Source organism: Podospora pseudopauciseta, chromosome 3 (assembly GCF_035222475.1).
Source record: "Podospora pseudopauciseta strain CBS 411.78 chromosome 3, whole genome shotgun sequence".
NCBI classification, from domain to species: domain Eukaryota; kingdom Fungi; phylum Ascomycota; class Sordariomycetes; order Sordariales; family Podosporaceae; genus Podospora; species Podospora pseudopauciseta.
In genome coordinates, this window is record NC_085893.1 from 1,631,894 (window position 1) to 1,653,851 (window position 21,958).

At 53.7% G+C, this 21,958-nt stretch overlaps 5 protein-coding genes across 5 annotated transcripts; 2 read left to right on the top strand and 3 right to left on the bottom strand.

The window, feature by feature from the left end:
• Positions 1 to 5,557: 5,557 nt before the first annotated feature.
• On the bottom strand, positions 5,558 to 5,875 carry QC763_304530 (uncharacterized protein; the record flags this gene model as incomplete). Its single annotated transcript, XM_062910900.1, has 1 exon — positions 5,558 to 5,875. One exon carries the CDS (start codon positions 5,873 to 5,875, stop codon positions 5,558 to 5,560), a length of 318 nt encoding a protein of 105 aa, XP_062766886.1.
• Positions 5,876 to 6,900: 1,025 nt separating this feature from the next.
• Positions 6,901 to 9,411, top strand: lsb6 (Phosphatidylinositol 4-kinase LSB6; the record flags this gene model as incomplete). The annotated part of the gene is made up of 1 exon (XM_062910901.1): positions 6,901 to 9,411. One exon carries the CDS (start codon positions 6,901 to 6,903, stop codon positions 9,409 to 9,411), a length of 2,511 nt encoding a protein of 836 aa, XP_062766887.1.
• Positions 9,412 to 12,525: 3,114 nt separating this feature from the next.
• Positions 12,526 to 20,566, top strand: QC763_304560 (uncharacterized protein). Its single transcript, XM_062910903.1, has 3 exons — positions 12,526 to 14,867; positions 15,037 to 15,138; positions 15,193 to 20,566. The coding sequence occupies exons 2-3, from the start codon at positions 15,051 to 15,053 to the stop codon at positions 17,106 to 17,108; spliced, it is 2,004 nt and encodes a 667-aa protein (XP_062766888.1). The 5' UTR covers positions 12,526 to 14,867; positions 15,037 to 15,050; the 3' UTR covers positions 17,109 to 20,566.
• On the bottom strand, positions 12,774 to 14,807 carry irc3 (putative ATP-dependent helicase IRC3; the record flags this gene model as incomplete). The annotated part of the gene is made up of 1 exon (XM_062910902.1): positions 12,774 to 14,807. The coding sequence occupies one exon, from the start codon at positions 14,805 to 14,807 to the stop codon at positions 12,774 to 12,776; it is 2,034 nt and encodes a 677-aa protein (XP_062766889.1).
• On the bottom strand, positions 17,255 to 20,815 carry QC763_304570 (uncharacterized protein; the record flags this gene model as incomplete). The annotated part of the gene is made up of 1 exon (XM_062910904.1): positions 17,255 to 20,815. One exon carries the CDS (start codon positions 20,813 to 20,815, stop codon positions 17,255 to 17,257), a length of 3,561 nt encoding a protein of 1,186 aa, XP_062766890.1.
• Positions 20,816 to 21,958: the final 1,143 nt, after the last annotated feature.

Here is a 21,958-nt window from a genome sequence, read left to right on the forward strand (position 1 = left end):
CTCCTTACCCAGAACCACGAAGAGACAATTTGTCATGCCGGCGGCAGCACGATGATGCGCACGAGTTCCGGCTTGGCCATCCTCTTGTTCAAATAATGAAGAACTAGCAACAACGTGCAGCTGTGGCGTGACGACAAGTTGGATGCTGGGTTTGGTGGCTTTCTGCTGATGTTGGATATGGCGCAAAGTAAGTGAGTGCATTTGTCTCCTTGCATCGACTTGCATTTTCCTGTCCAGCAGTCCCAGCAATCTGGGATGGAAAGTTCCACGCTCCCTCCTCCTCGGCTTACTGGTCTCGATCAGACAGACATTCACACCACCCCTTTCTCCTGCTTGCGTATATGCCTGCATATATGCAACCCCTATCTCGACATCGACGCAGTATGATAGGTTCCAAGATTCGCATACCCTGCTGTGCTGTGCCCATCACCATCAACCTTTTTGCTCCATGTCCGCCGGACCGGACCGAAAGCCCCTCTCTTTGTTTGGATTCTGAGGGGGGGAGGAGTTGCTTAAGTGGTCATATGCTGAAGAATGCATAACATGCATATCTCCACTCTTTCAAGCCCTCCTTCCCCTTTCTGCCTCGTCTCCCGACCATGACCCGCTACCCCCTCTCCCCCCATGATGAATGCTCTTGTTTTGTCTCATCCTTGTTTTTTTTTTCCCTGTCATTGTCGTCAGATTCGGGCTTGTGGAGGACTTGTTTCCCGCCAGCTCGCAGCGCCTGGGTCGCTTTGATGGGCTAGCTTGGGATAGCTGTACCCGAGGTGGAGGACATGCGGTATGAGTAATGCTCGACACACCAGTGGCTATCAGACTGGTTGTTACAGCCATGTGGCGTCAGCAGTAGAGCTTACATGAAGACCACCTTTCACAAGTGGGGGATTCTTCTTTTGATGACTTTTTGTGGCAGGCGAGTCCAAGTGGAAACGGGCCAAAATGGAGTTGAATTGTTCGATGCCCTGCCCTGTCCCTTAAGGTTCCCAATAACCTAGCGAGTGGCTGATTCATGGTGCAGCAGTTTTTTTTGCGTGATATTTGATATTTCCTGGATTTTTTTGGATTTTTTTTTGGTTTGTTTTTTGGCGCTTCGCTTGTTTGGGGGAGGCTTTTCGTTTCTGCTTGCTCTGCTTCCTCGCTTACTCTCTGCCTTGCATACGCGTGGGTAGGTGGGAAAAAGCTGGAGCCTTCTGTGGACTGGGTGTATGTAACGTACTCTTTCATTTTCTTTACACACGCCAGGGCTCCATCGACCCCCAACAGGTTGACTGGGCCGATGCTTTTTTTTTTTGGGGGGGGAGGGCTGTTTTGTTTTGTGTGTCAATGATGATGGTTTGTGGTGGAGTTTGGGCAGCAAAAGTATGGGGTAGGTAGGTTTGTTGCACGTTACTAGCACGTTTGGTCAAGTGACCTGGAGGGAGGGTGGGTTGGTTTTTTAGTGTGGAAGGCAAGGAAGTTGTTGGCGGGTGGCGAGGAAGGCGTTTGGGGCGGCTCTTTGGCTGTGGGGGTTTGGTGCTCAAGTGGAGGATGATGGGGGGATGGGGGTTGTTGTCATTATGATGGCTATGGAGCTTGGAGACTTTGAGGTTGAAGATGACTGTTGCGCGAGAGCCGCGGTAGGTTAACTAGGTGACTGGCACGGTGCTCAGCTCAGGATTTAGGGTTGTTTGTGGTTGTTCTCTTTGGACAATTTGACTGCTATTATCTAGCGGTGGCCGCAGTAGCCTCTTTGGGCTTGGGAACTTGTGAGCAATAGCTCTTTCTGACGACGAGGTGAGTCTTGGAATTGAGCCTTGTATGAACTCGGGAAGGCGGTTTCATGAAAAGAGACCAAAAGACTGTATACATTATAGTCTCTGCTCCATTGTCCAGCAAGTGCTTTTTCTACATCATGGTTATGTCAATGACGCCGGGATGGCAATGGTTGACTCTGAAACTTATCAGGACATGTAATACTTTATCAGAATGAAATAGGCTCTGGTTGAAGCAGGAGATAGATATCAAGAGACGATCGAGCTACGCTGTTGAACATAGGTACGGAACGAGCCAGCCGTATATGATAATGCCTGCACCTCTCACTGACAAGCTGTGTGTTTTTACCTTCTTATGACTCCTTCACCGGTGACAATGTGTGTGCTGGGGGTAATCAGGTTTTTTTCTTTTTGTCATGTTTAAATGCCGGGAGTTAAGCAGGATTCCTGCCAGGTCAGTCAGAGGTGTTATTTTGTAAGGTGAAGTAAGTTCCAAGGTAAATGAAGAAAAGGGAAAAACCACAGGAAAACACCGGGCACGCAAGATACGCTTAGCAGTGGCCCTGCCCACTGTAATGAGACCAAATAGAAAGCTTAGGTGCGGGAGGCTTGCAGAGCGCTGACATCTATTTTCTCCTCTTTTTGACAAAATCAACGCCACTTTGGTGTTCAAGAACGTTTTTACAAGACATGAAAGAGAAAATGGTTGGTAGTTTTTATTCTGTGATTTGTTTCTTTTGCTCGTTCTGTTTTTTCTCTCCGCTTCCCCCCCGCCTGAAGTTTCAAAGGCTATGTTCTGTTTTCTCGGGGTTGATTTCTCTTTTGATCTGGTTGGAATACTTTTACATGTAATTAGGAATCATGTCAGAAAGTTCGGAACCTCGGGCTGCCCTCCATGTGAAGCTTTGAGTAACTTTCTTTTCTGACGGCTTCTGTTAAGTTTTTTTTTTTTCTTTTAGCAGGGCTTTGATCTGGCTTTTCGAGCTCACGTATTGAGTTGATTTTGCGGTTTTTTTCATTTTTTTCATTAAGGTTTTTTTGAGTGAGATTTGAGTTTGGTGGATGGCGTTTTGTCTAAGTGGATGTATCTGGTGCCTGGGTGGTGAAGCTATCAGGGTTGAGAAGTCGAGGGGATTTCAGACACACTGTGCTCATCGACGGCGACAGAGAGGGGAGATACAGCGGGAGCAAGGGGGATGAGAGGAGAATATTTGCTCCAGTGAAGTCATATCAAGGAGCAACATGCCTCTTTACTCTTGACGAGCAAACACGTTCAGCATCAGACGGAAAGCCATAGGACCATCAACAACCCCCTCGCCGCCTCCTGCCTGGAAGCTATCCCTATGTAGATCATCGTTAAGGTTGTCTTCACCAAAGGTTCCGCCCACGGAAAGCTGCGAAATATTCGCCGAGCAGGGTATAAAATGAGTATTCACCTCACCGGCTCACCCAAAGTCAGTTTCTTCTTCTTCTTCTTCTTCTTCTTCTTCTTCTCCTTCTTCTTCTTCTTGCCATTGTCGCCGGACCCATCTTCTGCTGAGCTGGACCACAACTTGGATATTTCAAGAGCGACGACAATTTTGAACACTCTTCCAACTTTTATCACAACAGAGGTTTACCGAAATCCAAGCTGCCACAACAGTCTGTTTACGGACTTGTCGAATGCCATCACCACAGGAGTCTATCGAACGCCATCAGCACCGGAGCCACTCGAGAATAGAACCGTACGATACTCTAGCTTGACCAGTGCGCTGACCACCAATATGGGCAACCAAGCCTCAACACTAGCTCGTCCTCTCGACGCTGCTGACTCTATTCGCGCCCCTCTTTCTGCTGGGACATCTCGCCCTCAGGGCACCGCCGGCACATGCGCTCAGGACACTGTTGGTGCGCCTCCTCACGATGGGACTCGCCATCCAAGCCCGCAAGAAACCGCTTCGAGTTACCGACCTGGACCACGGGCAATTGCCCTTCTAACTGCTTTGCAACCACTATCAGGCCCACCCCAAAGCCAACAACACTCTCGGTCTTGCTCACCTCGCCGCTCGGACGCAATCGCGGTCCCGTCATCATCCGACCTAATCAGTGCCTCCCCAACAAACCAGTTGGATCACGAAACCAACCCATCACTCAGCTCCTTCTGGCGATCCTTCTCTCCAAATCACCTCACCCGCCGCCCTTTTCCAAAACCCGAACCAGAGAGACCACCCGACACGGATGAATTCGACCCCTCCCACCCCCCCCCTCCCCAAAACCCTTCAACCCCTACTGCCTAGGCCACCAAGTCGGAATCTACTCCGCCCAGACCCGCGCTCTGGGTGACGCCCTCGATCTCATCTACGAGGACTTGGACGCCCACAGGGAGACGGTTGACACGCTGGCGAAGAGCCTGGGTGAGTACCAACGTGCGTTGGCGACACTGCTTGCGACTCCCGTCACGGCTGAGAGCTCCCCCCGTGCAAGGACGAGGGCGTCAAAAGCACAGAGGTGCGGGCGGAAGTGCTTTGAGGCCATCATCGCCGGTATTCAAGAGCGGCTCTCGCGCCTTCCGCCATTGGGCGAGATCATCAGGGGAGAGCTTAATTCTACTCTGAGGGAGTCGCTAGAGCAGGATTTTGACGCTGCTGGGAGGTATCGGAGGGCTCATCTCCGACGCCGGAAAGAGGAGGCGGACCGGGAAGGGGAAAAGCTGACCAAGGAGAGACTTTTCACCTCAATGATGGCGATGGATCTTTCTTCCAGGTCGAGATGGAAGAGCACGAAGCTGCCCGACCAAAACGAGGAGCCTAAAGACAAGATGATGGCTGAGCAAACCGACTTTTTGCGCTGGAAGAAGGATAATCCCGGGGTTGACCTGCCGGAGGACTATTTGATGAGCCCGCCGCCCAGATGGTGGGGGGCTTTTCTGAAGAGGGGCGCTTGGAACAAGGGAGGGGAGCTTCTGAGGGAGGAGCTCAGGTTTGAGATGTTTGGGCGGGAGATTAAGAAGATGCAGGAGAGGGTTGAGTTGGACGAGTTGTTGACAAGGGAGACGAGGGGGGTTGTCAAGAGGAGGGGGGAGGTTTGGAGGTTGAGGGGGGAGGTGAGGAGGGCTATGGAGGATGCGGGGTATGGGAGGGATAAGTTTGATTGGGGGAAGATTTTGGGGTTGGAAAAAGGGGAGGAAGTGGTGGATGATGGTGAGGAGGAAGAGTTGGAGGAGTTTGTTGGGGAGTTGGAGAAGGTTATGCCTGATTAGAGAGGGGCGGGGGGAATAGACACGAGACGGTATTCACGGATTACTGTCAACATGGCGAAGCTCAATAGGCCAGACGAAGGGGATGTATTATGGCGCCGGGGGGCGGTATTCTCATCCGCAATACTGGCGGCCCTGGGGTCGGAGTTGGGAACTGGGAACTGGAAGCTGGGAGTTGCGGGTTTTTTTTTTCAGGGGTTGGCATGGTTCGGGGATGGTTAGCAAGATACCCAGGCGTATATGGCGTTCGATATCATGATAACCGAGATACATCTTAGTGTGTTGGAATAGTTGCTTTCCATAGCAAGAGACGGGTTCTGGACACACAAGACCAGTATTGCACAAGATACCCTGACATGTTGTGAACTTGTCAACTGATTTGCTGAATAACTATTGATATCATCATATGCCTGCTGATGTTCTGCGGCTCGTGTGAGAAGGAGAAATGTGGGTAAGTTGCGATGGGTGTATAGCAGTCTGGTCCGTAATATCAACCAACCTCAAGACCTGTCCAATACGTCAGCATCCAGCAGCAAATCATCCACAGGAAATATTCAACCCTTGCCATTCAAGCAGCCCTCCTCTTCAGATACTGCCCTTCCCAGGTCCCTTGATATCCCACTTGACACTGCGTCTCCTCCTCTGACCCCGGCGTCTCTGGGCCCTCGCTCACGACCGACCAATCCTCCTCCTTGTCGTCCTGTTGCTTCAGATCCAGGCCATTAGCCCGTCGGTGATAAGAACAGCTCTTGTTGGTGGTCTTGTACGTGACCCACGAGCTGCAGTTTGTGCGAAAACTGTCGCACACGTGGTGGGTGGCCGTGTCTTCTTTGCAGCCGCAGCCAAAGGTGAGGCAGACTTTCCAGCAAAAGTATTGGCGTGGCATTCTGACTGAGGCTGAACCCCTGTTCGCAGCAATGAGGGGGGCTTGCGGGGAGAAAAGAAAAACAGCCTTGCTGTTCTGGGGGAACGATAATAAAATCAGACAAGAAGGCCGGAACTCGGTAGCAAGAAATATTACGTGTTCTGCACGACGAGGTTGAACAAGAACCAAGAGACACCACGTTCTGGCATGTGGTGTTGGTTGTGTGCTGGTGCGAGGCCGAGGGAACGAATAAAGGGTTCTAGATCAACGAGGCGGTAGGCTGCTACACTACTGCATGCATGAGTATGAGAATAGTAAGACGACGGGGGGGTTGAAACAGAAACGGTGTTCCGATTGGGGAGGGTTGGTGGGTAGCTGCCGCCGGTCTACTCCGGATGGGGGAGACTAAAGCCGAGAGGAAAATGATAGGAGAGTTGTGGTTGAGTAGGGAGGGATCTAAAAGAAATCAAGCAATCACGCCAACGCTGATGCTGCTGGGAGGTTTCGTAGAAAAAAGATGAAGTGTTGTTGAAACATTGCAAGTGGGTGGACGTCGGAATTATTGGGGACCTTGACGGCCAGGCCTGGACAGTGCGGCAGGGGATGAAGGGGGGGAACTGAACACTGTGGGCTCCACAGGATTCCCCAGCACACCCGCTGCCGTCATTGCCTCATTGGTGGCCTGGCTCCGTGTCCCTGGTACGCTTCGATCCTCGCTGTAATCACTGACGACAGCAGAAACAGGAGACAATCATTTCTTACTGATTGAGCCATCATCTCTCTTTGCCCTGGCCTGGCAGAAGAAACCACTCTCACGCTTATATTTCGAATTTAGTTTCTGTATTAATACTCTAGCTTCTCTCTACGCGTAGCCTACCGGTTTCTAGATCGCTGTTGCCCTCGTACGACAGGTAGTGCTGCTGGTTGTGGCCTCCCTTAATTTCAACCATCAAATTGAACAACAGACGTGTCAATCCAGTCGCAATTCTATCGCTCACTCATTTGTCCTCACACTCCGGGTGTTCTTGTCCTCGACGGCCGCAACAATGCCACGCACGCGCCCAGCAACAACGGGCTATGAAAGGCTCGCACAAGCCGACCAGTTCGGCGACGACTCCGACGACGAAGATCCCCTCGCCCACAGCTATGCCTCCCTCCAACCTGCTCAAGCCCCGCAATATGCGCCTATCACACAACCCCGCCCGCACTCGGGCATGTCGACGCCGAAGCGGAGGAGGTCGTCATCATCCGCCAATCTTCGCGGACGGGGTCGCCGAGCTCGGAGCAACTCAGGGGTCGACCTGAAAGCCATCAATGCCCGCCTCGAGCGGTGGGCGGACGAGATTGCCTCCAAATTCAAGCGCGGGAAGAACAAAAAGACGGGCGAGGAAGAGAGGCTGGAGATTCACCACTCGGTGTTCCAAGCCCCTGAGGGTGTCCGCCCCGTCACAGCCGAACAGCTGGCTGTACCAGAACCGGGGTACATGACAAGGGCGGAATTCGAAGTCATTGTGGACAGCGTTAGGGAGGCCATTCGGAAGGGCGTGCAGCCGCTCATGATCTCGCAGGGTAGCTCTGGCAGCTACTTTGCGAGGAATCCTGACGGCAAGGTTGTGGGAGTGTTCAAGCCCAAGGACGAGGAGCCGTATGCGGCTGGCAACCCGAAATGGAACAAGTGGATTCATCGAAACCTGTTCCCGTGCTGTTTCGGCAGGGCTTGTCTTATTCCCAATCTTTCCTACGTCAGCGAGGCTGCTGCGTACGTCCTCGACGCCCAGCTACGAACTCACATGGTCCCATACACCGACGTCGTTTACCTCTCATCGAAATCCTTCCACTACCCATTCTGGGACCGCTACAACTTCTCGAGAAAGAAAAAGACACTGCCCGCCAAACCTGGCAGTTTCCAGGTGTTCCTCAAGGGCTTCAAAGATGCCAACGTCTTCCTGCGGGAACACCCATGGCCTGACCAGTACCTATCTGGCTTCCGGACGAATGATCCCCACAGAAAAAAGAAGAAGAGATGGGTGGATAACTGCCGTCCGACGGGGGCGATGCAAGGCGACGGAGATAGTGACGAGGAAGGTCAAGGCAGCCCTGCCTCGGCAACACCAAGCCCGGGCAACTTTGTGTGGACGCAGTCACTGAAGCAGTCGTTCCGGGAGGAGCTGGAGAAGCTCGTTATTTTGGATTACATCATGCGGAATACTGACAGAGGGTTGGACAATTGGATGATCAAGGTCGATTGGGAAGCTCAGAAAGCGTCGATAGTGTCGGACCCAGTCCAGCTCAACACCAACGTGGAAGAACCAGAGGAGCCGGAGGAGGGGCCGAGACCGGTGGATTTGTCGATCAGAGAACCGCCAAAGACTCGTGCGTCTTGCCCTTACCGAACAGAGAGGCCCATGAACGCCTCGACGCCGGTATCGAGCACACCGGACCCCAAGATTTCCATCGGTGCCATCGACAATTCGTTGTCATGGCCCTGGAAGCACCCGGACGCCTGGAGGAGCTTTCCCTTTGGGTGGCTTTTCTTGCCGGTTGATCTGATCGGCAGGCCGTTCAGCCAGAAAACGAGGGATCACTTCTTGCCGCTGCTCACGTCGACCACATGGTGGTCGCAGACACAGCTTGCGCTGAGGAGGGTGTTTCAGATGGACCCGGATTTCCAGGAAAAGATGTTTTCGAGGCAGATTGCGGTTATGAAGGGGCAGGCGTGGAACGTGGTGGAGACGCTGAAGACGCCGGACCATGGGCCGTTGGAGCTGACGAGGCGGGCCAAAGTGTGTGTCTGGGATGATTTGGTCGACGTGCCGGTGGCGGTTCCTATGAGGGTTGCCTCTGCCGAGATGAGGAGACGGGCGGTGGAGGAGTCGGAGCAGGCTGCCAGTGCTGCTGCTGGACTGACGAGATCCAACAGCGATGTTATTGCCGAGGCGGAGGAGGAGGAGATGGATATTGGGGCCTTTACCGCCGATTCAGACGCGGCTAGTGCCCCGGCCGCGACGGGGGTAGCGGAGGTGGTGGATCTGCTTGGGGTGGCGAGTCCGGTGGGAGACCTGCCCAACCCGGGGAGATTCGAGCTGGCGATGGGGGAGGAGCCGCTTACGCCTGGGTTGACACCGGGACGGTTTGAAACTCCTGTTTTGGGCGGCAGCAGCGGCAGCAGTAACGGGCCCGTACAGGTGACGAGACCTGCGCTGAAGCATGCCAGTTACAGCCAGCCGCAGAGGTCGCTGAATATGTACTCGCCTGATCGGGGGTCGAGCTCGATGGCGGTTCATCACCAGAGGAGGTTTAGCTTTGCGACGGCGGCGGGGAGGAGGGAGAGCAACAGCATTGCGGCGCAGCTGTATGGGACGGGGAGGCTGAGCTGGGAGGGGGGGAGGCAGGGGTTTGTGGGGGAGTGGGAGGAGGAGGAGGAGGAGGAGGATGCGTTGGAGGGTGGGGATCTGGGGTTTGCGGCCGCGCAGGGGATGGAGGGGAACCAGAGGAAGGTTATTGTGGAGAGGTTGGAGGCTGTGAAGACGAGGAATCCGGTTTTTACTTGTTGGTGAGGTGGGAGGCACGCTGGTGGTGAATATCTCTAGCTATTTTGAGCGGAAGGGGGGGAAGGGGAGGTAGAATTACACAAAAGAACAGAGGAGTAATCATTATGTTACATCGGCACTGAGCTTTTTCTTTACTAGTCGATGCGGTGACTTCTCTTCTTGCATCAGGGACCCAGTCACGTTGTGGATAGAAACAAGAGACTGTGATGAAAATATCAGGTGTTTGAAGAACGGTTAACAGCCCCCTACTCTCTACCACCACCCTCCTCCTCTGAACCCCAGAACACACCTGCCAGACCATCAACCACACTCATCAGCCAGCCCCCTTTGGTACTCAGCTTCAGTCCATTTAACCACTCCTCCCATCTCAAAGATAACCACCAGCACAAGGGAGGTAGACATGCCTAATCAAGCGGTGGCCTCGTGCCCTCTCCCTCGGCAACAGTCAAAGACCCTGAAAGCTCCAGAATACTAGGACCTCGCTCGCTCACGAACCAACGGACCTACCAGGTCGCTGACCGTGTCACTCCATCAGCAAGAGCTGAATGAGGTTTCCAACTCTTCCTGTTGGTAGCTGGGAGGTGGGTGGGTGGGTGGCTACCTTGAGGGACAGAGCCAATAAAAGGATGGCGTCTTTCCATCGTGATTTCTGCTTCGGCAGCGTGGGTAAGAGGTGTCTGTTGGGGCGGGAGTGGGGATGGGGGGGGGGGGAGTTGGTTGAGTAGATATTCCAGATAGGTCGAGGGTTTCCATGACTGGAGGGGGCGGGATGAAGGGGGTTGGTGTTACTTGTGTGAGGGGATGGGGGAGGTGTTTAGTGTGGGTTTTGTGGTGGTAGGAGTGATGAGTTTTGTACTTAGGGGGAGAAGGTAGCTAAGGGGTTAAACGTCGGGTATCAAAGTGTGTTGGCGAGGGCTCGGGATGGCGGGTAAAGTTTGAAGAGAGCGGTCTTGTACTCCATTCTGTCGTGGTGATATTCTTGTCTCGACAGGATGGGTATACCGGCCGTCGAAAGGTTCAAGATGAGAGTCTCGATGATGTTTTGATCTACCGTGTCTACTTTCGACATTACCCTTTTCACAGTCTTGCCCAAAGAGCAAGTCTAAAAAGCAGATGTCATTCCCAAGATGTTGGATGACCATGTCGAGACTGGTGGTAGTTTATACACCCTCTAAAAAGTCTAGTCCATCCTCCGTTGATGACCGGCTGCCCAACTCTCAAACAACAAAAGCAAAATCTGATCAGGTACCCGGGGAGGGATGCCAAAACCACCGCTTCCACACCCCTAAACAACATGCCCCCCCACTTTGGTACCCCAACTAACCACTCCCTCACACACCAAGCAAAGCCAACCATAGGTAACAGACAACTCAATCAGAGAGACGAGACTACCCTCGCTGGCTCGTCTCGGCAGGGAGACAATAGAAGGGGCCCTCTTCCCAAAAACCACTGTGCCATGCTCGGGGTATCTTGCCATCTAAAAACGCCTCTAAAATGCAAGAGTACAAAAGAAAACCCCCTAGCCCGCCAAAACCACCAGATGTGCAAGCTAGGGTATCAGCCTCCCTATTCCCATCCCATCTAATACCCCTTGTACCTCTTATCCTCCCCCCTCAACCACCCCTCCACCACCTCTCTTCCCCGCCTCACCATCCCCTCCCTCTCCCTACCCAAAACCTCCAACTCCCCCAGCAACTCCCTCTCCACAAAAACCAAATGCTCCATCTCCACCGCCAAACCCTGGTTGTCCTTTGTCCTATCAAACCTCAACTCCATCTTATTCCTCCTAACCTGCTCCAGCGCCTGCTGCTTCCCCCTAATCCTCTCCTCCATGGCCAAAATCTCCTCCCTCATCCGATACTGCTCAGCACCAAACTGCCCCGTTTGTCTCTCCCGCTCACCGATCGACCTCTCCAGTTCTGGGCCTAGAGATGGGGCTTCCTCGCGGGGTTTGGGCTGGGCCGGGTTCCAGAAGGGGTAGTTTGTTGTGTCGTAGTTGCTTAGGGGTGGAGGGGGGTATTGTTGCCAGCTTGTGAGGGAGATGGGGAAGATTCTGAGAGAGTTGGTCGTGGTGGCGAGTGAAATATCGGTGGCTGTGATCGGGGGATGAGCGCTGGTGTTAGAGCGCCTGCGGGTGCGTGTGCGGGTGGGAGAGTCCATTGTTGTTGATGTTTGATGGTGTGAAGTCTTGTTTGATGTCGAGGGGAAGGTTTTTGTTGGCGTACGGGAAAGCCAAGGGTACGTTATATGTAGGGACTGGAGCATCTGGGTGGACAGTCTTGCCAGGTGAATGGGACGGGGTCGTGCAAAACTCTTCAATTCAGATGACAATGGATTGGATCGGCGGGTGACCGATAGGTTCTTCGGCGCCATTTCATCCCTAACCGTCAAAAATGGGAAGGCACGAGAGCAAGTCGGAGAGCAGCTTGTTGGTGATATGGTCAGTTGCTCCAGATAAGAGCACAAGTCTCCATAGCAGCGAGGTCGTAAGAAGCATATAGATATCCAAGATGGACCTGTCCCCTCGATACTCATCGTGATTGTTATTCTTTTACAAAGTGATACCTTCTCTTTCTTCCATGCTAGATAGAAGTTCATCTACTGCTTGAGCTGAAAAGATCAAGTCACCAAAATACACCCATTACCCATCAAACCGCCAAGAAGAATCGGAGTCGACTTCCTAGACTATACAAGTCCATAATCTGTCCGTCAAAAGTCTCAAGCGAAGAAAGTCAGAGTCGATCGCAAAGTCACTCTACCTTCGACGAAGACTCGCCCAAGATCAAGACCAAGACACCATTCACCAATCTCACCACCAACAACAACAGTCTTTCCGATCATAATTACGTCTGGTCTAAAGGGCATGATCGCTACCCAGCCGGTGGAAAGCAAGGCCCGCCCACTGATCCGGTGTACCACGCTGTCTCACCTTCCCCTGAACGATCAGCTCTTAGTCCATCCTCAAAGCCAACATTCCGACAACATATTCTGACCGTTCCCGTCTCCCGGCCTCGGCCAAGCCCATCCCTTCGGTCAAGCCTGCCATCAACATACCCAATCTGCCAAACGGACCCCAACAACAGGCGGGAGAGACTCGGGGTTTTTTCTTTCTTTTGGCCTTCCTGATCGTACCCGAGCATATAACTTGAGTAAAGGGTGGGTGTTTGATGTGGGGCTTAAAGCTGAAAAGGGGCAAGTAAACAAAAATCGATGTTGCTGTAACAACATCGAAAACAGGCGTCCTGAGTTTAGCGATATAAAATACATCTCGTCGTAAGGTCAAGCTCTTTTTTATATGTAAATTTGGGTATCGCTCATTTAAATCCTCCTACTACGTCACATTCCAACAGCACCCAAGACGAAATATCTCAAGACGCCACGGGCCCAACCGACACCTTCTCCATCTCCCTCCTCTGCATCTCCATCTCAGCATACATATTAATCTTCTCCCTCCTCTTCCTCTCCGCCTCCAACTCCGCAAACCTCCCCCTGGCACCGTGCTTAATCTTGGTGATCATATCAGCCGCCTTCCCCCTCGTGATATCCCCCGGCTCAAGCGGAACCAGCTTCGACCTCAGCTTATTCAAAAATCTCAGCTGCCCCTCCGACGCCGGCGCCTTCCTCCACGGCATCCTCTGCGAGATATAAAACGGCGCATAAAATTCCGCCACAAACCTATCACACCCATGCACCGCATCCCTAAAATCCATCGTCCTTAATATCTCCCTCGGCGCCGCCCACGGTGACTTCCCATTCGAGAGCGCCCTCATCACATACCCCTTCCACATCGTCTTCCTCTCTCCCTCCTCCTCTCCATCTTTCCCGCGTGGGGGTTCAGCCACCTCCTTCTCCAACCGCATCACATCCCTATCCGTGCTCAAAACGTACTTGTTCGGATTCACCTGCACCCACGCATTCTGACTAATAGCCCTAATATGCTTCTCCCCCGCCGCATCCGAGATCAGGTCAAAAACAGAATCATACTCGGTAAACGCCACCTTGTAGCTCTCTCCCGTCGGACACGCCTTCTTGGCAGCCTTCGACATCCTCTTCTCCCTCCCCTCCGCCGTCTCCTTCTTCTCTCCCCCCTCTCTCGCCAAAGCGAGAAGTTCCCCTCCCGTCTTCTCCGCAACCAACTCATCCGGATCCAGCCCAAACAGCGTCGGCGTGGTGATGATCCCCACGTCCAAACTCGCCACCATGTCAATAACATGACAATTCTCCTTCCCCTCATGCAGCCTCATCCCCCGTCCGATCATCTGTATCAGCAAATTCCTCGACCTCGTCGGCCTGGCCAACACGACGCAGTCAATATTGGGAATATCCGTCCCCTCGGTAAAAACACCACAGTTAAGCAAGACAGGAAACTCCTTTTTCTTGAACTTCTCCAGCGTTTCCGCCCGCTCCTTGGCCGGGGTGTCGCCGAATACATACCTGGCATCAATCCCGTGATGCCGAAACCGTTCCGTCAAAGCCGCCACATGGCTCAGATCAACGCAAAAGACCAGCGTGGACTGTCTCTTTGGTGGTGCGGCTTTTGCAAACCAGGCTCGAACGACAATGTCGTTTAGCTCGGGGGAGTTGACGGCTCTTGACAACGAGGCGGTTTCGAACTCGCCTGTCCCACCCGCACCCTTGGCTCGGACGCCGGAGAGGTCGGCTCTGGACTCGACGGTGGTGAAGACGACTTCGGAAAGCCACTTGTCCGCAATCATGTCGATGTAATCCTTGTGGTAGACGATCTCGTCGATGGCCGCTCCTAGTTTTAGGCCGTCTGAGCGGGAAAAGGTGGCTGATACGCCGACCAGAGTGGGGGAGTCGGGTTGCTTTTGCCGGAGGTTCATGTGCTCCAAGATCTTGAGATAGCCTGGGGCGACGATGTGGTGTGCTTCATCGACGAGGACAAGTTTGTAGTTTGAGGGGTCGAACTTCAGGAGACGGTCTTTTGACAGGATGGATTGCATGCTGGCGACGGTGATGTCGGCAAAGCCGGTTGCTTGGAGGTTTCCGAGCTCGACTTCGACGGTCTTGTTTGGGTAGGCTGACTGGCAGTGGCGGGCGGCTTGCTCGACTAGTTCTCGCCTGTGGGCGAGGATGAGGGTGCGGGTTGCTTGGGGGTTTGGGGGTGTGACACGGTCGATGAGGTGGGTGAAGATGACTGTTTTGCCGGCGCCGGTGGCGAGGGAGATGCCGAGGCGTTTGTGGCCTTGGGTTATGGAGGTCAGGACTGCTTGGATGCATTCTTCTTGGTAGGCGCGGAGTTGGATGGGGGTTGGTGGTGATTCTTGTGAGAGGCGGATGGTGGTTGTGGTGAAGGGGCGGGAGGGCCAGAGTTGGAAGGAGGTGGTTGGGTCTTTGGGGGATTCTTTGAGACGGAGGGCGGTTTTGATGAGCCGCTTCATGATGGCTATGGTGAGCTAGAGTGAGTGAGTGAGTGAGTAAATCTCATGGACGGTGGGTGTGTAAGTCGTCTTGTCATGAAAAGAGGTCGTTGATGTTTGAGATTGACAGCTGGTGAGGTGAAAGTTGCAGCTGGGGGCTGCTGTGCGGCTGTGTGATTGGTCAGTTTTCTTCAGTGGGCGGACCGCCTGGGATTGCAGCACGCACCTCACTAACGCTTCGCTGTAACAGCTGCAGCATCACCGATGAGATTTGAGTTTCGACCGACTTTTCCTCACCAATACATCAACAAACTCATGTTTTCAGGCGACCTGATCGATTTTATCTGTATCAGTGAGTTATCTCTCATACACCACCTATCAAAGGTAATGCTAACATCAATTACAGAATTGATCGAGGAATTAAAGTCACTGCTCATCACTCAAAACGAACGGTCTCCTCAAGTTAACATGGACATCGACGACGGTTCAGACGGCCAAAGTCCCAACACTGGACCACGCTCCCGTCGGATATCTATGCCAATCAGATCTTCGGGGGTAGACCCAGCACATATCGATCCGGAGATTCTAGGTTTCGACTGCGAGCGGGAGGAGCCCGAGCTCAACGAGTCTGATGATGCGGAAGAGCGAGAATATGCCCCGTCAGATGCCTCCTCCGAGTACACTGCCCGGCCTGGTTCGGATGACGAAAATGACATCGATTCACCGCCAGACTACGACCTACCCGCAGAGCAACCACCCCAATCCAATCCAAAAAAACGTTCTCTCAGCACCACCTCCCCCCCCCCTCTCAAACGCCGCAAACCACCACCCCCCTTCCGCCCCGCCTACCTCGACCTCCTGAACGAAGACATCGTCTCCGCCTCGACCAAATTCCTCCCACCACCCCCCTCCTTCCCCCCCCTATCCGACTCCCAACACGGCCTCGCATACTGGACCGAAACCGAAAAGATCCTCCTCTTCGAATCCCTCTCCCGCCTCGGCCCCTCCAACCCCCTCGCCATATCCCAACGCCTCAAAACAAAATCCGAACTCGAAGTCTCAGCCTACATCTCCCTCCTCAAATCTTCGGCCGGTGGTTCAGACCCAATCCCCGTATCCGACATCCCTTCCGCAGTGGAACTCTCCCCAGCCCTCTGCCTAGCCCTCGAAGACGCCTCCGACGCCGTAGCAACAAAACAACTCACCCACGAACGAACCCTCGAATCTAACAAATGGGGCCCAGCACACTGGCTCATCACCCCCCAAAACATCGAAGAGATCGAACGTGATCCCGACCCCAAAATGCTCTTCCACCCCCTCTTTCGTCTGCGGACTTGGCTCAAGCTCTCGGAGCGGGTGTTTATGAACTCGAGGGTGGAAGACTACAACTACCGCACTTTTCTGCCGGAGAAGGGACAAAAACCGGGGATTCGTGCTACTGCGCTTGAGGATTTTTATTCGTTGGTCGTCTCCATCACGCGAAGATTGGTGGCGACGTCTATTTTCATGGCAGAGGAGAGGATAGACCAAAAGAGGAAGAGTGCTTATCCCGAGATAAGCAGGCGGGTTTGGAAAGGGGATGTGAAGGCTGCGCTGCTGGCGGTGAATATGCCTAGTCCTGCCAGGAAGGAAAGGGAGAAGTTTTGGGGAGAGGCTGCGAGGAGACTGAGGTTGAATGTTGTGGACGATAGTGCCCAGGACGGGAAGGTGAGGATGGGGTGGGATCAGGTGGAGGAGGTGTTGGGGGTTCGGACGACGGGTGGTGGTGGCCCCGGTACCGCTGCTTCAGCGCCAGAGGGAGAAGATGATGACGAGGGGTCGGGATATGAGGAAGCCGAGCAATATGAGAATGAGAGCGAGTACTCGTTTGTGATTGATGGCTTGGCTGAGAAGCTGCCTGTGTTGGAGGAGGTGGACGAGGCGGTCAGGTTTAGTGCGTTGGAGTACCCTGATAACAAGCAGGCGAGGAAGACCTTGAGGGACAGGATTAGGAATGAGAAGGAGAGGGAGGGTTACGCGGACAAGCTTGATATGAGCGCGTCGCGGGTGGAGGAGAAGAGGTTGTGGGAGTTGCTGGGCCAGAAGCCGCCTGAGGGGATGGCACCGCTGGAGGAACCGGTGAGGCCGGCGGCCAGTAAAGGAAAAATAAAGACTGTGGCGGAGCTGATTGGGGGGTTTGATAGGGGTTTGAAGACAGAGGGGGAGGTGCCGAGCAATTGGGAGATGGAGTATGTCTTGTTGAAGCAAGCAGAGAGGGAAAAGGAGAAGGCCGGGCGGGAGAGGTTGAGGGAGCTGAACAAGCAAGGGGATGATGATGAATGATGTTGTGGGTCATCTTTCCACCACCTTGACTGGCAGCATCAATCCATTTCAGAGTCTCAACCACAGAACTTGTGAACCTATGTGTTTGACAGGCAGCATCAGCCCATTCAAGAGTCTCCTACAAAACCTGTGCTTTTACCTCTTAATCACTCCCCACCCCCAAAAACCTCATCAATCCTCCTCTTCCTATCCCAAACAACCTTATCATCACTCTTCCTCCTGAAATACAGAATCCGATGCTGCGGAATAAACTCCTCATCCGTCTGCTCAGTCTTCCAGTCATCGAGTTCCTTCTCCTGCGCTCCCAAGAACCGATCCTCATACCCCACCACAAAATCCCCCGACTCCATCCCCGGATCCCACCTCAACCGGTTCATCACATCAATCGCGCTCCTCAGCTTCCCCTCTCTCGTCACAATAACATACTCCTTCTTCTTTCCCTTCTTCTTCCTCCCCTTCTTCTCAACCTCATAATCCTCCTCGCCGTCATCCCCCCCCTCTTCCAATTCCTCCTCACCATCCTCCTCCTCTTCCGTCTCCTCCTCCCCGGCGTTCCCCTCCCCCCACTCCCTCACATCCAACACCAACTCCGGAAGCGAGGTCTGGTTAACCAGAGAGGCAGACATCCACCGATTCTGCGGATTAAAATACTTCTCATCCCCCCTGATCTGCCCCTCAAACCTCGGCAGCACACCCCGCAACTGCCCCAGCGCGTTCAGCAGCTCGCTCTTCCCCAAGCCTTCCGACGCCTTGTCCAGTCCGATGAGATAACACCCCCTGTACGACCCGCCATCCTCTGTCAGATCAGCCGCCTCGACATACCTCGCTGGCCAGATCCTCGCGTGGAGGGAGGGACACTTCCTTCCTATGTCTACCAGTAAAAGCGCACAGCGGGACTCGAACCACCCGAGAAAAGAGGCTCCTTTTGTGGGTGACAAGCCCCAGTAGGAGAGATCGAGCTTGATATAGGTTTTGAACTGTGTTAAAAACGTTGTTGCGGGAGCCGAGAGAAAGGATGACCAGGATGGGGAGGTAGAAAGGGCGGAAGCGGCAAGGGAAAATTCCCTTTGGAGAGTCAGGACGGAGGGGAGGGTGGCGGCGGAGGCGGTGTTAAGGCCGGGAGGGAAGTACCCCAGGATGGCGAGGGGTTCGCGGTAGGAGCGTGTGTATTGCGGTACTGAGGTGTGAAAGCTTGGGTCGAAGACTAGATTGGTGGCAAAGTCAAAGGCGGAGTAATGGGTGAAGAAAGAAGTGATCAAATCCTCGACGGAAGGTTTGGATTTGGCAAGAAGCTTCTGCACGCGAACGAGGAGGATGGCGACTTGGATTCCCGATAGGTACCCAAAGCGGGCGGAGTAGACCCCACGGGATCTAGCCCAGGTTTTGATGAAGCGGTGGGCTAGGCGGAAAGAGACAAGATCAGGGATGGAACGGCGGAGGTAATCAATGTCGCGGATGGCTTTGAGCTTGTTGAGGGTCTGCGGGGCGAGGGACCAGACGGGATCTTTGGCTGGGAGCCGGAGGACGTTGGGCCACTGTTGAGCAACGGAGGCGGCCGGGCAGTATTGGAGGTCCATTCTGACGCCTTGGACTTCGAGCTCGAGCATGGTGCCTGTGTTGGCTTTGACTCGGCGGAGAATGCGGACACCCTGGGTGGCGGCTTTGCGGAGGCATGAGGAGGCAACGGAGAAGAAGGTGTTGGAGCTGAAGGGGCCGATGCAGCAGACGTCGATGTCGGATGAGGTTGTCCATACTCCGAGAGCGTATGAGCCCACGGGAACGACGACTACAGAAGATTGGAGTCTGGCGGCAGCGGGGGTCTTGGTGGTGGCGTCGAGAAGGAGAGTTTTGAGCAGCTCAAAGGCCTCTCTTCTCTGGGCAGCTTCTTCCTCGCCGGGGGTGACATTCAGCTCGGAGAGACAAGCCTTGATACCGCCAACCCCCGAGAGTGCCTTTGGCGCCTTCTCAAGATGAGCAGGCACAACAAGCGGGTTTTCTGGCTCCTGTTCCTGTTCCATTTCCTCTTTCTCGTCATCTCCAAGCCCTCCAATGCTGAGCACAGCCCGGATCCCCCAGTGGTCACTGGCGAAGGACTCCTCGACAGCATCTCCAACATGGCCCTTTTCCTGACCAAACATGTTGAACTCCTTCACATCGAGAAAATCCTCGCCGCGAACAAGAATCCGGTCATATCGCTGTGGCCAGATATTTCCACCACTCAAAGTCACCGCAACACCATTGACAGGCGGATCCCATGTCGCACCACCATCCTTGTCCTCAGCAGTAACCTCCCAGGCATCCACCAAGCCGGCGTCCTTGAAAATAGTGTCCAATCCTTTCCACTGCTCAACCGTAAGGTCCGAAACATTCTTCTTCTCCAGCGCCTCCTGAATGGCCTCTTTCGAAGTAGCAATATTCCAATCCCCAGCCAGCACCCAAGGACACCCCCCATAATTCTCCTCCAAATACCCAATCAACCTCTTGATATCCCCCTTCCTCGATGCCACCGCCCCATCAGTAAGTCCATGACTGAGATGAACCACCGCCAGCACAACCGGCTTGAACTCACCCCCCTGCCACTTTCCCACATGTCGAAACCTAGCCACCAAAGCACCCTTGTGCTTCCTCTGGAAAGAAACAGATTCCCAGTCAAAGGCGACCTTGCTCAAGACAACCATATTTAGAAAATTCGGCAGCGGCCCCATACCCGGCTGATCAGGCGGCCCGTGAGAGCAATACGGATACCGATCCGAGACTCTCTCGTCACTGAGCAGAAACGACAGGAACCCATCCGTGACTTCCTGCAAGACTAGCGCGTCCGCGTCGGCCTTGTCGTCGAGAATGTTGTTCACAAGGAGGGGATACCGGTCCTCTTTTTGTGGGTACTCAAACTCAGCGAGAACGTTATAACTCGCCACCGTCAACGTCTTTCTCCCTTGCCCTTCGTCGCTGTCATCTCGATCATAGTCCCCCTCCTGAGCAACCCCCCAAATCCGCATCTCCTCATCCCAGTACACCGTCCTCCCGCTCATCAGCTCATCTCTATAACCCTTCTCTTCCCCCATCTCTCCCAAAAACCCCTGATCGAACCCCCTCGTCTCTTCCAAAACCGTCACCTTCCCATCATGCACCCCCACCGTCCCCCAAAGTCTCATCTTCGCATTTTCCCTCCTCAAAATCACCAGTTCTTCCACTCTGAAATAACACCCCGACATCAGACCCAACTTTCCCATCAAATTTTCCCACTCCTTACCCCCTACCTCGCCCGCAGCCTGCCCCATGGTCAAATGCATCTTAAAGGGTCGATCATTCTTCCCCTCTACCCCCCGTTTCTTAAATCCACTGACAAGATCATGAACAAGGTCTCTGAGCTGTTCACGCTGGTCTTGGTAGGGGGAAGTGAGGAAACAGACACTTTCGTTGCGGCGGGGAAAGTGTCCTGGCTGAGTGAGTGCAATCGTAAATGGGTCAGGGGTTGTTTTCCGGGTGGAGAGGATTGAGGAAATGATGTGAGAAGCGGCGGGGAGGGAGGAAGGGGGGCAGAAGGGGTAAATGAGGTTGACGTGGGGTGGCCATTTGTGGGAGGCAGCGTCGTAGAGGGAGCGGATGCGGTTAAGGGTTGGCCATTGGGACTCGTAGGGGAGGATGGCGAGGGCTGTGTCGTATGAGTTGAATGAGGAGTCGAATGAGGGTTCGTCGGTCGCCATGGCTGTTGTTGGCGACTAAAACTTGATAGAGATTTATCGAGGTTGTAAAAGGGGGGTATAAGTGGTGTGAAAGTGAAGCTATTCGCAGTTGTGAACTGTGTCGTGTCGATCGTGAAATAGATCAGTGATGTCGCCCTGTTACACTGCGATGAAATAAAGCGATATCGAATCTGATAGCAACTCCAACAGGAACCCAGATCCAAGGACCGCTCAGTCTTATACATGACCTCACATCTCACCATACCCAACGACGCATTCCCACAGCATCCATGACTGCTTCCCCGCATTGGCGGCGCCCAGCTCGCCAATTCCCACCGCTTACGCCGCTTTTGGGGTCTATCGGAGCCCGCTAACGCAGGTACGACCACTAAAGAGACCCTGGAATGACTCCGGTGAGTCACTGGCCGGTGTTTACTTGGTAGAACGGCATACTTCTTGCAGGTCGCGAGAAGGAATGAGGTTTGCTGTGCAAAAATGCCTTGCCGTGATGAATTGTAAAAGACGGTCTACTCGATTCGGTGATATGTGCAAGTGATAGACCTATACTCGCTTCTTCTGAAAATGAAAAAGACAATGGTTGAAATTGGCACCGAGTCTGGAAGTCATCGTGGCGCAGCACCTCTGCTGGACAGCTCCAAGCCCGCGATGTCAGGTATTGAGAGGCTGATGGTCGAACAGGCTGTGCGGTTGGTGTCGCTGCCAATAAGCAATCCGCATTCTGATGAAAAAGGAAGGATGGTGTTGAAGAGAGAGGCCGCCGGTTTTTGGGGTGGAAGAGTGTATTGGGTGGGGTTGTTCTCGAAAAAGTGTTAGTGCATTGCTGCAAACAGTTGCGGGAACACTAACATTTTGTGGAGCACATCAACCTCCAGGGTCTGGTGGCTTGCTTCCCGAACACCAACTTCCTCTCAACCTCACTCACCACCTAAAACTCACTTGAATCTGGCTCTTTGGGTGTGAGGTGTAAAATGTATATCGTATCTGCGGCGCTCGAAATGCCGCCTATCATGATCGAGCAGCATCTCATCGGAGTGGCTGCCTGTCTGCCAGCCCAATGACAGCGATATGTTGTTGTTCGAGTTCATCAGCCGCAGTTTCTCTTGAATATGGTGGGCATCTTCAACGGTTCATGTTGGCCCCTTC

What these genes read in the sequence shown, in the direction of transcription:
- QC763_304560 (XM_062910903.1), top strand. Translation starts at nt 15,051, where the DNA reads ATGAGATTTGAGTTTCGACCGACTTTTCCTCACCAATACATCAACAAA. An exon ending in GATCGATTTTATCTGTATCA is followed by an intron (nt 15,139 to 15,192) that starts GTGAGTTATCTC and finishes CATCAATTACAG; the next exon opens with AATTGATCGAGGAATTAAAG.